We start from the raw sequence: 16,304 nt of genomic DNA, 5'->3' as shown, positions 1-16,304 counted from the left end.
ACAACGTACAATGCCCAACTTCATCATAAGTTCAATAGCAGTGCTTTCAATCCTTCTGCATCACCTTTGTAGTTTATGTAAACCTAACAGATGATGCTTGTTGAACATACATGTTGAGTTTTCTGTTGACTGTATGTTTTTTATCTTTGCCGTGAGACCATTCCTATGAAGACTGCTGTACTGTAAACACACTATATAGACTAAGGTGAAAAAAGTCACGGGGTACCTTGAAATACCTTGTCAGATCATCTTTTGCCCAGCGTACTACAGCAACTCGACATGTCATGGACTAACAAACCCGGTGAAAGTCTGCTGCAGGAAAGGAGCTGTGTTGTCTTTATAACCATCTATACCTGTGAAAGTGTTGCCAGTGCAGGATACTGTGCATGAACTGACCTCTCTATTACATTCCAAAAATGTTCATTGGGATTTGTGTCAGACAATCTTGGTGGCCAACTCATTTGCTTGAATTGTCCAGAATGCTCAACAAACCAGTTACAAACAATTGTCGTTTGGGAACATTAAGTCCATGAATGGCTGCAAATGGTCCCAAGAAGCCACACATGACCATTTCCAGTCAGTGATAGGTTCAGTTGGATCAGAGGACCCAGTCCATTCCACATAAACACAGACCACACCATTCCGGAGCCACCATCAGCTTGCACAGTGCCTTGATGACAACTTGCGTCTCGGCTTTGTGGGGTCTGTGCCACATTCGAACTCTCCCATTACGTCTTACCAACTGACATGTCCGCTCCATAGCTGAGTGGTCAGCACAGCAGGATGCCACGTATAGGGCCTGGGCTCGATTCCTGGGACTGGGCATTGTGTTGTCCTCATCATCATATTATGCTCATCGACGTGCAAGTCGCCGAAGTGGTGTCAACTGAAAAGACTTGTACCAGGCGACCTGCCTACCCAATGGGAGGCCCTCGCCACACGACATTTCATTTCACCAACTGACATTGTGACTCAAATGACCAGGCCATGATTTTCCAGTCATGTAGAGTCCAACCAACATGGACATGCTCAGAAGTGGCACTGCAGGCAATGTCGAGCTGTTAGCAAAGACACTCATGTCAGTTGTCTGCTGTCACAGCACATTAATGCCAAATTTCACCACACTGTCCGAACAGATACTTTTGATGTTCGTCCCACACTGGTTTCTGTAGTTATTTAATGCAGTGTTGTTTGTCTGCAGCACTGACAACTTTACGTGAATGTCACTGTTCTTGGTCATTAAGTGAAGTCTATTGGCTCCTCTGTTGTCTGTGGTGAGAGGTAATGCCTGAAATTTAGTATTCTTGGCATACTCTTGACACACCATTATTTAATTCTATAATTATTTCCAAAATGGAATGTCCCACACATCTAACTCCAACTACTATTCTGTGGTCAAGGTCTGTTAATTCCCGTAGTGCGGCCATAATCACATTGGAAACCTTTCCGCAAGAAATTACCCAAGTACAAATGACAGCTTAGCCAACGCACCACCCTTTGATACCTTATGTAAACGGTACGACAGCGATCTGTATATGTCAATATGGCTAAACCATGATTTTTCGTCACCTCAGTATAAATAAACCTAAAATACACCTAACATTCAAAGTGTGAGTCGAAAACTTTGGACAAAACAAAACTGAGAAATGAGAGCACGCAGGAAGTATTAGACAGCCAAGTTGAGGCGATAGAATGCATTAGCCGAGGCAGAGCTGTCAGGTCTCAAATATCCCAATCAAACGGTTACTTGAGGCCTCTTCTTTCATACCAGTATTTAAACTGATTCATATTCTTGAAGGTTTGTAGTAGAAGAGTGTCAATAAACTGGCTCAGGCTGATTTTCAGTTACAGACAACACTTCATATTTTTTTTGTTAACAAACATAGCACGTGAAATTGGCTTTGCTTACTTTGCTTGGAGAACCTTTCTACATTCAAACTGTTTCCTACTGTGTGATTCTTACAACAATTTTGACAAACTACATCAAAACAGTATACATTTAAGGAGATCTGCTGCGTATGGTGAATGTCAAATCCTTGCTACCTTGTTTACAGCACTGCCAATCATTACTAAATGCTTTGGGTACTTCGCTTCGCTTTGCTTTGCTTTGTGCTTTAGTTTGAAATTAGTGAAGATACTGATCCATGTTTGGGTACTTCGTTTTGCTTTGCTTTGTGCTTTAGTTTGAAATTAGTGAAGACACTGATCCATGTATAGCCCAGCGTTCATGTAAGACTACGGCAACCTGTTAAGGGAAAGGGAGACGCATCATCCACAGCAAATTACTCACAGTGTTCTGGAGTGCAGCCAGGTGGAAAAGCAATGCAGGAAACTCTTACACCCTATCACTCGGGCATACAAAAGAGCTGCCACTTACATCAGCAAAAACCTACTGTGCCAAGACAGAATAATGCAGTTTGTAAGATCTGATTCTGGTAAATCACCTAGGATTCCTTGGATGAGAAGGTCAGCTGCAGTTACAATCTGCACTGTACAACCGTACCTTGTAGACAGACATACTGCAAACCGACAGAGGTCTGTGCATAAGGAATAAATTTCCCACATGGGAATGCCTCGAAAGCTTTTTAGGTATTAGGTTGTTGTATAAGTTCACAGCATTTTTGTTTCGTATGTTGGTATTCCATTTGCTATGGGTTTATTTATCGATTGTCATTTTTTATTTGTAGTTCACTGCCGCTATTTGAATTTTAAATATAGTCATTTGTAGATAGTGACTGGAGCTGTGGACATTAGAAAATGGAGTGTCAAGTGGAGAAATCTGAACATTTCCAACATATTCTTCTGTTTGAGTTCAAGAGGAGATGTGACAGGGGCAGCTGCAGCCAGAAACGTATGTTATGTATGGGGTTAATGCCACTGGGCAGAGCAAGGCAAGAAATCTATTTCCTGATTTGGAGGAGGATTGTTTCGACATTAGTGACTCTCCACATTCAGGAAACCCCTTGAAGTCTGATAAAGATTGTTTAAACACATTAATCCACAATGATCCATGTCACTATACTCTACAACTGGCAAATGTGATGAACTGTGTTCATTCCACCACCGTGTGACATTTGCATGCAATGGGAAGGTTCAAAAATTGAGTGCATGGGTACTGCATGATCTAAGCCAAACTCACAAAAGTCAACGGGTGGGTCATATGTGCATCTCTGCTTGCTCGCCATCAATTGGCTTGTGAAAAATGCGGACTATTCCTATCCTGCATCATAACTGGTTATCAGAAATGGTGTCTTTATTCTAAACAAATACGGAAAAGAAAGGAATGCTTGAGCCCAAACAAAGCAGCAACTCCCCATATAAATACCTGCACGCATCTACAAAAGATAATGTCATGCATCTGGTGGAACAGCAATGGTGTGGTGTACCGTGAACTGCTTCCCCAAACCATAAGCATCACTGCTGACATTTAATGTCAACTACTGAGACATCTTGCAGGCACAATCAAAGAACAATGTCCAGGAAGACTGCATGAAGTGATGCTACTCCACAATAATGTCCACCCAAATTCTACTGGACTAACAAAAAACACATAAAGAAGTTGGGTTGCAAAGTTGTTCCGCACCCACATTATTCACTTCATCTTGTGCCGTCAGATTTTCACCTATTCAACTCTCCATCAAACAACCTTCATGGAACTTCCTTTCCGAATGAAAATGTGCTCCAAACATGGCTTGATGAGTTCTTGGCCTCAAAACCACAATTTCTAATGTCGTGGAACTGAAAAGTTACCCCAGTGCTGGTAGAAGGGTGTAAATATAAATTCCCAGGACTTTACAAGTTTGCAGCTATGACTATATCTGGACCTGCATACTAGTGTGAGCACCTTTTTTCCAATGAAGTGAATGAAATATATAAACATAAGTTCACTGACAGATTTCACCTAAAAAGCTTATCTTCAAATTAGCAGTACTCAGAAAGTGGTACCAGACATTGATGCGCCAGTGCAGTGCAAAATAAATAGGATTCATTGACCCCCAGTATTTTATATTTTTAATATGTGAATAAAATTCTTGTAAAATCCAAGCTGATGTCAATTTAAACTTTGATCAAAAAGGACATTCGCCATAACACTGCATCAATCATAATAAATACGAGGCATGTTCATAAAGTAAGTATACTGTGATCATAACAGACTGTGGTTTTTTTGTTTTTCGATGTTTGGTTACAATGAGTGGTAGAGGGGGATCCCCTGACTAGAGCGAGCATCGCAGGAACATGGTACAACATAAATTCATGTTGTAGTGTCCAGTTGCATGAAAGGTATCAGTAAGAAATTCCGCCAAGTACGAACCATGAGCTGTGATCCGCTTCCTACTCGCAAAGGATTAACACCTTCCAAAATTTTTTTGCAAACCAAAACAGTTTGCAGCAAATCTTTTATCAACAGAATGAATGTGTTTAAGTAGTGTAGGTAGTTTAATGCAGGCAGAACAAATGTTCAAATGCTTCATACTTAGCTACCACATGTTCTACTCTTCACCAATTAAAAGAAATGGAAGTTTCATTTCACTGTCATTTCTCATTATCACAACAATCTTGGAAAATAAAATTCGCACAACAGGCATTACCTAGCCATCGTGAAGACGCTTTAACCCTATGCCCGTCCACAATGGTAACGACACTGCTAGCCACATGGAAAATGATTTAAATCCAAATAGAGATGTTTTGCAGGATACGCTTCCTGCAACCACCCTACAAGGAAAACAAAGACAGAGGATGAGATGATCAGATGATCAACAAACTTAGAAACCAACACAATTGGATACAGATCACAAGTATACACAACATTTATTACCAAATACCCAGAATTAAAATTTTTAACAGAACAATGACTAGCTGATCAGATTCATGTAATAATAAAAAATAACAGGATACCACACAATATCCACCAGTACATCAACGCAATACAGCTAAATCCAAATGTATATATACAACTACAGAAATCTGTAATTATTGATACATGTTCAATTGCCCGAAAGTTCCTAAATGCAATGTAACATATACCATACAGTTAAAAGGAAGTCACACTTGATCTAGGTCCGCGTCACTTTCCATTTTTAACCAGACATAACATCTGAGAAAGGAAAGAAATAATAATAATAATAATAATAATAATATCAATATTATACAGATGATGGAGTACGAAACTGGGCAGTCTGCTGCCAATTTATTTATTATGCTAGATATATTTTCCTCTCATTTGTGTTTATTTAGTCCAGTGTTTGATTTACAGCAGTTGAATTTGGAACCTTAACATTCCGCCATGAGGCATCAGTAAACAATGCTCAGATGATAAAATTCTCTCAAGAGGTCATAAACGATGAAAGGCACCCACAGATTTAGCACATACAACAATTTACACCAGTTTCCATAATTAGTATCCACCTGAATCACACTATGGCCCTAAATACCATCTATGACGATTGGTACTACTATAATACTTTGTTCATTAAATGTTTCTGGTATAGAAAATCTTAATTTGCAGAACCAATGTGTCCTTTTAATAATCTCTCATTAAATTGTGGAGCATGAAATAATAAATTTATTTAGTTTATTGGCAAGTATTATGACTGTTGATAAAGCAGTGTTGTATCAACGTAATTTAAATAGTTTCACAGTTCGTGAAATCACTGTGTACATCACGTCTGCCACAAACTACTTTTTCTAGTGTTTAGTGATAACACAATAATGTGGGCACAACCACATCTCAAACATACAAAAATGTTTTTGTATTGGCATGTTACCTAATGTAGAAACATTCTCATCGACGACATCCAACAACAGTGACAACACAGAAAATTACCGGAACGATAGTTCTGCAGACTTTTACACTGTATTACAGGTATGGCAGTGGCAAAAAACAAATGTAAACCCAAATATTTTTCCAGAAGTAGCTACAACGCTTAGTCATAAAAATCGCCTACCACCTTTATACTGAAAAGTTTATATGGGGCGAATTATATTATTTCACAACGTTAGTGATTTAAAATGTGCTATACCAACTAGTCCCTCTATAACCGAATAACGACCTTAGCTGGAAAACATTACACGTTCGTTCTAACTTCCGAACAATACCTAAAAAATTCATGCTAGAATAAAAGACAATGAATGTAAATACTTACAATCGACGTAATGTACATAAAAACTCTTCGATCCATTGACTTCACGTAAGCTGACTATTTCTGCGAGAGCTGTAACAAAACCAAAACACATTAGATGAATGGCATATTTATCGAATTATGGAATAAATTCAGTCGTCGGTATCGGATAATCCTTTAACTTACGCCAATCGTCACCTCCATGCATCCGAACTGGCAATCGACATCCTTCCGTTAGAGATGCCTTCAACAAAACAATAGTGTCAACATAAAACATTTCCGAAATCTGCATTCACAATTAGTAATATCATTAACAACACACGTAATAATAACTATTTGTAGCTAAAAATATACTGAACGCATACTCACAAGGCTTTCGTGAAGTATTTATGAAGTACACTATCGGAACTTCAAATTTAAATTACACTAAATTATTGACATAATAGTATAGTTACGGAAAAACAAGGACAAGAACTAAACTGAATCTCGTACGGTGTCATGAATATTTAGCTATGATTTCTTCCCTAAACTGCATTTTGTTTGAGATTGTTTGTATCAAAACATAACCTGCATCATAGCCATAGCGAAAAACAATAAATGCCAGATGTAAACAAAGGCGTCAGACATCCGAACAACACAAAAATCTGCACATGCGACATGCTGGAACTTTTCCGCTTTGTTTAAATGGTGTATGAAAATGTGTGGTACACTAAAATCAGCTTACAAGTAAAACTACAGCTGAATGTGTACAGCAGACACCTGTCCTAACCTATTACACGATGAAACAACAATGCAGGACAAACTGAACACGACTCATGGGGTTTTCATAAAGCCTTAAAGTACATATTTTTTCAGTATTTAGGTATGTATAATGCAGCTGTAGTTTGTATTTACCACCGAATCACAGATAGTTTCTCTGTCATCTCCCTCTTCCGTCATGTTGAATTTCGAGTTCTGACTGTCGTTTGTTTTTATACAGCCTATCCAACATAACACAAGAGCGTGCCGGTATTCATTACATGGAAGACCATGTGGTGTTTTGTATCAGTTATTTTAACAATATAAATAACTTTAATCGCACTGATGTATAAAGGTTGCCTTATAACGAAACATATTCGTTCTTCGACCAAAGTTATTCATGTCTGAAATTAAATACATGAAAATTCTACTAGCAAATTTTATCTCCTGCTGTCATATATGAATGAATGCAATTTCCTTGAGTATATACCAATTTTGTTTCGGCCCCGTTTTTTTGTGTTTACTATGTTTTTCTGAAACCAGTTGAGAGCACATTGTTGTAGTCGCCATGGATTTTCAATAGTATACAGTATTTTCTCTGATTTTATAATTTACGGGAAAAGTCCAAAGAAACAATAATTACGCGCATGGAAAAATAACGTCAAAGACATTCATAACGCCCTTTTTATCAGTCAGATACTAATCTTGAGCACTGTTTGATCCACACGAGGCGCCCAGTTCAACTGAACCTTAGATATTTCTTGGAACGCTGTTTCTTGCGACTGCTATGATATACTGATGTAAATGTCACTATTTACGGAACCTTGGAAATATGTTAAGGTAGTGCCATTGATCAAAACGAGACGATTAAATAATTCCTTGCAAAGTTTGGTAGAGTAGTTTAAGCAAGCACGTGAATGTATATGAAATAGGCTATTACTATCTGTTGCGTTACTGTAGTTTCATTCGTGTATAAGGTTCAATGTAGTATAGTGTCCCAAATATGGTGGTTGTTTGCTGTAATGGGCTTAAGTCGCACTGTAAGAATAACACAGAAGTGTGTAAAACTACATTAGAATTGATCGACGTTTTTATTGCAATGCGATACTGCGAACCATATCGAATATTTCACCGTACTGGAGACTTAAGTGGACAGGTGAATGCTGGCGATCAGAGAAGCTGGTCATCAGAGGCGCCAACATTAAAAAGTGACCCTCCGCCGGTTAACTGCTTTTAACACGTTATCGGTTTGAAATTTAGAAGAACGCCCGTAAAAATTTGAGTGGCTCTATGCCAGTTTTAACACGCGATATGACAGTTTAAAAATAAACAGACGTAAAAAAAATCACAATCGAACCCTTAATGCTCATCACAACCATATTTCTGTTTTCCATTCCAACGAAAACCGCAGTTTTGTTGTACGATGAATTTAAATGATTTGTACGCGAAAAATGAGACAATGTTTGCCTAGATAACATCTTCACAATTACCTCACAAAATAGAACATCCTCTGTAGTAACTATAAACGAGAAGAATCCCTGGGGTTGGTTGGTTGTTTGGGGAAAGAGACCAGACAGCGAGGTCATCGGTCTCATCAGATTAGGGAAGGACGGGGAAGGAAGTCGGCCGTGCCCTTTGAAAGGAACCATCCCGGCATTTGCCTGGAGCGATTTAGAGAAATCACGGAAAACCTAAATCAGGATGGCCGGACGCGGGATTGAACCGTCGTCCTCCCGAATGCGAGTCCACTGTCTAACCACTGCGCCACCTCGCTCGGTCAGAAGAATCCCTGGGGCGTGAACCGAAGCAGGGGCCTACTAATTTATGGAATTACAGCGCACAGTATGCAGTCTGCGGTTAATATTCACGTGGTGATGAAATTATAACGTCCCTAAATGTATCGTGCAATAAAATAACTACCAGGATTATTTGAATTCCATCGTTAAACGAATCACAGAACTGAGATTCCAAGGGCAAAGCTCAGTTTTATGTCGAAACTAAACACTATCTGCGCTAGCACATGGTAACACCTGATGAAGTAGAAATACAAATATAATAACTGCGAAGTATCGTACGAATATAGTTTAATACAGTCTTTCAAGGTCCAAAAATACAACAGAAACAATAGCTGTAAACAATGCTTACCAAGTCTGCAAATCGACTATATGGGCTACACAATGTAGGCTGCAAGTAAAAGAAAAAAATAAATCTGTGAGCACATTTTCATTGGAGAGGCAGAAATGTAGGGGTGGCAAATACGTTAATTATCTCTAAAGCAAACTGCAATGGATTGTCAGCACAAAAATATGCACGGTATATTTACATTGTCAACTAATAAGTAAATTTCAGCACGAGAGTCAGAATAACAGAGTTGTAACACCAGAGAGCAAATAAAACATTTCACAACAATATGGTTCCAAATGCCAACAGCAGTAATGAACTTTATGAAAATCAACATTGATTACAATTGTCTAGGTGGTCTTGCTACATAAGTACGTAACTAAAAGCGAGTTGCCAGTTAAGCATGCCTCTATAGTAGTGATATGATAAGCTCACGATCAAGAGGATAACATTTTGAATTACTCTTGACAAATGTTAGCTACCAGTGGTAGGCACCCTAATTGGAAACTGATTATACTGCTACTGGTGATGATGCTATATAAAATAACTATGCAGAGTGTATCATAACTAGCAGCAAAGATTTACATGGTTGAAACTATGCTACAACAGAAATAAAGATGTTCCATTTTTTTAAACGTTTTATTGGCTTCTAGCATACAAACTATTTAGCCATCATAAATAAATGAACTTACACACACAACATGATGACTTTTTTTTTCTTTTTTTTTTTTTTTTCTTCTTCGTCACTTGTACTGTTTAGGGCATACATTCTTATGTTTTCAGATCAAAATTATTGTAATCAGATTACAAAACATAGTTGACTGCTTAAAATTTATTTGTTAATTAAGTTCAGTTCATTTTAGATTTTTATTTCTTCTTTTGCTAGAAACCGGGATATGGTATCATATGTACTCCTGGTTGTGTCTCCAAGAATTGGGATCGTGCAAAGTGGCTGGCAGTGACTAAGTCTTAAGAGCTCCTCTAAAAAGTCCACCAATTGTTTCCTCTTCACATTGACAGTAGGGTGTCTATGATACGCTGATTCTATATAAGTGGTCAGGGAAAGATACATGATTGAGGCGCATTCTCACAAAGATGTTCCAATAACCACGAGTCCACAAACAAGCCATTTGTGAGATATTTATGAATGTGGCCACTCACTTCAGTGAGAAATATTGTTTTAGTTAGTATAGGGGGTAGTAAAATGATAAAATGAAAATGAAACAGATGGGAAAAAGTAACTAAACTGTTTATTATTCTGAAATTAATCATCATAAATGTTAATACATTCGTCACACTGGGAGACAAGATGGTTAATGCCTTCATGGAAAAATGTTTGCAGCTGCCTATGGAACTATGGTTGTACCCAGGCATGCAGCTCTTCGTCTAAAGCTAATTGCCAGCCACAAATGTCTTTCTTCAGTGTTCCTAAAGTACGAAACTGCATGGAGAGAGACAAGGATTGCAAGGAGGATGTGTTAAGGCTTCCCAGCAAGACTCATAGCATAGCTGAAACAAACTTGGCAACATTTGGGAAAGTGTTATCTTGCAACAGGATGATGCTATCCATCAATATTCCTTGGCATTTAGACTTGATAGCACACTTCAAGTTTTGCAAAGTGCTCACATACCACTATCCACCAACTGTAGTGCCATGTTTTAGAGAGTCAATGAACGGTGAGTCCTTGCAGCCAATGAGAAAGGTCATCACGATTTTTGCAGAGCTGTAGTGAATGGATTTGAATTTTTTGGTGCGGTTCAATCCACGTGCTTCTATCGTTGGCTCTGAAGCATGTTCTGTGGCTCAAAAAGATGACGCCATGTTTCATCTTCTCTGACCATACAGGATAGGAAACAATATTTTTCATCATGATACCATTCCAGGTGCTGCAGTGACATCAATGTTCTGTTCATCTTCTGTTAGGCTGTGGGGAACCCATTGCACATAGAATTTCTGGAACTTAAGATTCTCTGTCATGGTGGCCTATGTGGCGGCACCATGATGGATGTCCAACGTAAGTCAAATCCCTTCCACTGTCCACCATCGGTCATTTCTGATGGCAGCATTCACCGCACCAATGACAGAAGGGGTAATGACACAATGAGCCTGTCCTGCCATCATCCTATGACAACAGATCTTTTCGAAGTTGTTAATTCCATGCAAACACGCATGCCATACACAGCAGACATTCAAGTATTACTTTCACTTCCCTGCACTCCCTCTGCAGTCAAAAACTGCACTACACTTTACTGTCCCTCTTTCACAGCCTACATAAGAATTTGGACACACACACAATTTGTTGTCCTCATATCAAACATGTCTAACAAGCAGATGACACAGCGGTGAACATTTGTGCTGTTTCTTCCCTATTCCCACTGGAGGGCACTTGTATACACACCCCTACGTGTGTTCCCAATGTTTGTGCCATGCTCATTATATAGTCTGTCTTTTTTTTTCATTTGACTGTCTCTCTGACAAATGTGTTTGGAATGGGAATTCTTTGAATAAGTCCCCATGTAACTGGGCTCAAATTTCACAATATAATCTTTTTCAGATATGCATACATGTCTGAAGGAACAGACACTGTCACTGATGATTACAGCTGTGGTAAGTGTTACAAAACAGATTTGCATTTTGTGACTGCAAGGATGTCATCTGTTTGCAACATGTGAAAATTTGTTCCAGACTGAGACTTGAACCTGAATTTCCTGCTTATGTAGAGCAGTCACCTTAACCAATTCAGATATCCAGGCACACCTCCAGGGCTCACTGATCCACACTTCCACACATCACGTAGACATAACCCTTATGCTCGCACAATTTGTGATGTCTGCACAGGGTGACAATTATTATAAGGGGTAGCCGCCACACTGGGAAATGGAATTGTTCCATTCAAAAGTAATCACCACATGTGTTAAAACATATATCCCACTGGAACACGAGACACTCAATTCCTGTTTTGTTGAATGCGGTTGGCTGGTGACGAATCCACAACTCTTGTATTTCCTCGTTCATTTGAAACCGATGTCCACGTATTACTTTCTTCAGATTGCCAAAGATGTGAAAATCACATGACGAAAGGTCTGGTTGTATGGAGGATGTTGCTGTGTTTCCCAACCAAATCACTGAAGCATAGCCTTTGTCCAATTGACACTACAGGGTCGGGCGTTATCGTGCAACAGAATGATTCTGTCTGACATTGTTTCTGGGCACTTTTTGATTTTATGGTGTATGGCAGTTTCTGAAAAATGCTTCACAATAATGTACGTGACTGTGGTTCCACACTCGAGGAACTCGATGAGCAGAGAGTATCTACAGTCAGAGGAGGTCATTGTGATCTTACCAGAACTTGTGTGAACAGCTATACTTGGGTGGGGGAAATGTGGAAATGTTTCCACTGCTGGCTTTGCCTTTGGGCTGTCAGAATGCTGTTGGATGGAATCATCCTGTTCCAGGATAATGCCCCACCCATACTTACAATCGGACGAAGGCTACATTTCAGCAATTTGGTTGGGAAAAACTGCAACACCCTCTGTGCAGCCGATCCTTTTCAATGTGATTTTCACATCTTTTGTGGCCCGAAGAAAGACATCTGTGGACATTGGTTTCAGCCAAGGAAGTGCAAGAGTGGGTGCAGTTGTGGATCTGTCAACGGCCAACAGTGTACTACGAAACAGGAATTGATCATATTGTCAGCCTGTGGGATAAATAGCCTAAAGCATGTGATGATTACTTTAGAAAGGAACCATTTCATTGTCCCATGGGTGTTTGGTTTTCATTTGACTGCTATTATTATATCATCATTTAAACCCATGGAGGCATGGATACATCATTAATGGTTACAATGTATAAACATAACAACTTCGAAAAGATCTGTTGTCATAGGATGATGGCAGGACAGGCTCATTGTGTCATTACCCCTTCTGTCATTGGTGCGGTGAATGCTGCCATCAGAAATGACCGATGGTGGACAGTGGAAGGGATTTGACTTACGTTGGACATCCATCATGGTGCCGCCACATAGGCCACCATGACAGAGAATCTTAAGTTCCAGATACAGAGACTTTATACTCTGTATCTTCACATCCAAATGACATTGTATTGTGAAGATAGAGACATTGTAACCATCAATGATGTGTGCATACCTTGATGGTCTAAAATGGTTATACAAAATATGGTTGGCAAATAAAAGTGGCCCGGAGAACAGAGTTCCAGGGTACAAAGAAACACTGGAGTCAGGTTGATTTGGTAGGAATCTGAAGCATTTTGTGGTGAAGTGCAGCCACATTTTCTGGTGTGTGGGCACGTTTCAGAATGTTTTTTACTTGTTTAAAACAGATCCTGGCTGACACCATGTTTGGACTAAAGCATGTGGTGGTACACTTTGATGGCACTGTGATACCATTAAAAGTCTCAGCAAACAACTGACCACACCGTTTCCACAACTTTGCTGTCATGTAACTTTGCACAATGAATACTCATTGCTCCACTGTGAGGACCATTGTACCCTTTGCACTGCTTCACCCACACAGACAGAGCCCCCACTATGTCCTGAACCAGTGTGGATCACGTGGCGAGTGTACATGTGATGTGTGTGTCACGGAGTGTGGTTATATGTATACACTCACATCCAATCATATCCGTTCATGCAGGCCATTTTTATTTGTCCCACCCTGTATTTGTCTCCCTGTGCAGGAGTCACAAAGTGCGGGGGAATAAGGATTGTGACTGCAAGGCATATAGAGGTTTTGATTGGTTCTGGATGAACTGAAGTGGTTATGGTGATCACTCACGATAAGAGGGAATTCCGGATTTGAGTCCTGGTCCAGCGCACACTTTCATGTGCCACAAACACCTGATATCAATGCACAGTCGAAGAACGCGATTCTGTTTCATAAAGTGCTTCAATGTGTTACACAATACAATTTACTATACACTTGTATATGCCGCCCTATTCTTGAAAACACCCCTGAATCATCTCCTAAATCTTGCCAAGACTGTACAACTTACTGTTCCTGTTCGTCAAATGTACCAGTGGGGGTGATATACATTTCATTTTTGAGATGATTCCAGACAGAAAACTCCAGAGGACTGAGGACTGGATATCTTGGAGGCCAAAATACAGATTCTACTTGACCTATCCATCTCACGCCATATTGGTACATTAGATGCAGTCTTACATCAGTACTAACACATGCATATGCTGCATCATGTATATACTACATTTCCCAACCATGGGCCACAGGTAAAATTTGTGCTCCATTAGAGGCAAGTTAATTAGAAAGTTAACATTTCAAATGAATTTCTACTAACTAGGACAACATTTCATGCTGAACTAACCACACATTCACAATTACCTCACACGCTGCAGATCTATTTTTACTGGAATGTTTTTTGTTATTTCTGTTACTATATTTTTTCATCTGTGTTCGTTTTTGCTAATAATTATGAGACACCTTGTATACATTTACTTCTAGAGTCTTGTACATAGCAGGCAACATCATGTTTGAGAGAACAGTAGACTCCTGTTACTTATGGCAAAGGGGGGGGGGGCACAATTTGGTTGTGTGCAGTTTTAACCTTAATGCTTCCATGAGTTTGTATGAATTCTGAGACCATATCCCTTGGATTGTGACTGTGGTTGGTGAGAACAATACCCTGTCTTCAGTTAGTTCTACCACCTACCTTGTGGAGCCACATGCCATTTATAACAGCTGTGTGGTTTGTTTCCCTGACCTAACGGGCTAATATGTGGGTTTTTTGCTGTTCTTGACCATGTATAGCCGATGAGAGCTAAGTTCTTAAATTGGTCAGTCACATACTGTTCACTGTCAGTTTAGCAGAGAAAATACTGAAACTTTTTTTTCATGTTGGTTATTATCAAGGTTCAGGCCTGGTGTGGATTTGCATTTACACTGTTATTGTTTTATGTTTATCCTTACACATAGTCCAGTCACATTAATGTAACCACTGCCCATGTTAGACAACAATGTGCAGTAACCACTCACAGATGGCAGGTTTCAGCTCTAGTAGTGGAGTGTATATAAAGAGTCTGGGGAGACATGGAAAATAGTGCAATCATTGTTGTTATGCAAAACTGAGTGATTTATCTGATGTCCAAAAGGGCACCATCAGCATCTTTCAGGTCAAAGGTGGAAGTATTTCCAAAATGGCTCAATTTGGAACCTGTTCGCGTGCTGCCATGATTAAAGTATGCCGTGCATGGCAAGGAGGGAGGATTGTACAATACTAGATTCTCCACTTGCAACTTTATAAGTAGGCTTTCAAGGAAAAACTGGCATCTATCTTTTGTTGTCTCTCAATTCAGGTTTTTCAGCATCTCTGTGGTGGTCTCCCATAGATCAAAGAAACCTATGGTGATTTGTGCTGCTCTTCTTTTTTGTTATACTGAATATCACCTGTTAGTCCAATGTAGTATGGATCAGATCAGATTAGATTAGTTGTTCATTCCATAGATCCGTGCTGATGAGATCCTCGTGGATGTGGAACATGTCAATTTTTAAGCTGAAATAACAATACTAATAATATGAATATATACAATACATCATTTGTTTCTATTACAAAATTTGTCCATGGAGTAGAAGGAGTTGGCCACTAGTAATTCTTTCAGGCTCCTTTTAAACTGATCTTTATTTGTAACTAAATTTTTTATGTTTGCTCGCAAATTATTGAAAATGAGTATTCCTGAGTAGTGGACCCCTTTTTGAACTAAAGTAAGTACTTTTAAGTCCTTGTGCAGATCATTTTTGTTCCTGGTATTGTATGAACTGAGCTGTTTGTTGGAAAAAGAGATATATTATTTAGGACAAATTTCATTAAGTATTTCTTAAGAATGTATGGTAAAAATTTTGACAATTTACCATGAACAGAAATTACTGAAGTGGCCATCCCCACGATTGGTACTTTTCCTAACCAAAGGTAGGGGTTTTGTCAGGTCCCACCCATGAACAAATTGTGCTTTTATGAGCTGCCTAAGGCCCACCCCAGACCACAGCTAAAGCAAAAAGATCAGCCAACCTGCTCAATTTGCCTGATCTAGAGATAGTGTGTAATGTTTAAATTTTGAACCTGTCTATAGAATATTTAAAGTATGCCCATTCTTCCAGTAGGTATGCAAGGGCTGATCAGTAGAGCCCGTACTATGACTCCTTGAAAAATCTGGTTTTCACGTGCAGCTTTTTGGAATATACTGGCACTGTGCACTGTCAAGCATGGACTGATTTCTCACATGCCATAATTATACAGTGAAATTAGGGAACAATTGTTTCTGAACAAGGATAGACCTACTGTAGTCAAAAATTTCT

At 39.2% G+C, this 16,304-nt stretch overlaps 1 protein-coding gene across 1 annotated transcript in view; it reads right to left on the bottom strand.

Moving 5' to 3' along the window:
• The window catches only part of LOC126425017 (histone acetyltransferase Tip60-like), a 138,606-nt gene extending 131,548 nt beyond the window's left edge, over positions 1 to 7,058 (bottom strand). Inside the window, exons 1-3 of the mRNA XM_050087924.1 lie at positions 7,014 to 7,058; positions 6,306 to 6,363; positions 6,144 to 6,212 (exon numbers count right to left, since the gene is read on the bottom strand). Of these exons, the coding sequence (XP_049943881.1) occupies positions 6,144 to 6,212; positions 6,306 to 6,363; positions 7,014 to 7,058 (172 nt within the window). The remainder of the gene's footprint in view (positions 1 to 6,143; positions 6,213 to 6,305; positions 6,364 to 7,013) is intronic.
• Positions 7,059 to 16,304: the final 9,246 nt, after the last annotated feature.

This window comes from Schistocerca serialis, chromosome 10 (genome assembly GCF_023864345.2).
Source record: "Schistocerca serialis cubense isolate TAMUIC-IGC-003099 chromosome 10, iqSchSeri2.2, whole genome shotgun sequence".
In the NCBI taxonomy this organism is placed as follows: Eukaryota; Metazoa; Arthropoda; class Insecta; order Orthoptera; family Acrididae; genus Schistocerca; species Schistocerca serialis.
Note: the sequence above shows the minus strand (reverse complement) of the source record. Positions and strands in the feature narration are given on the sequence as shown.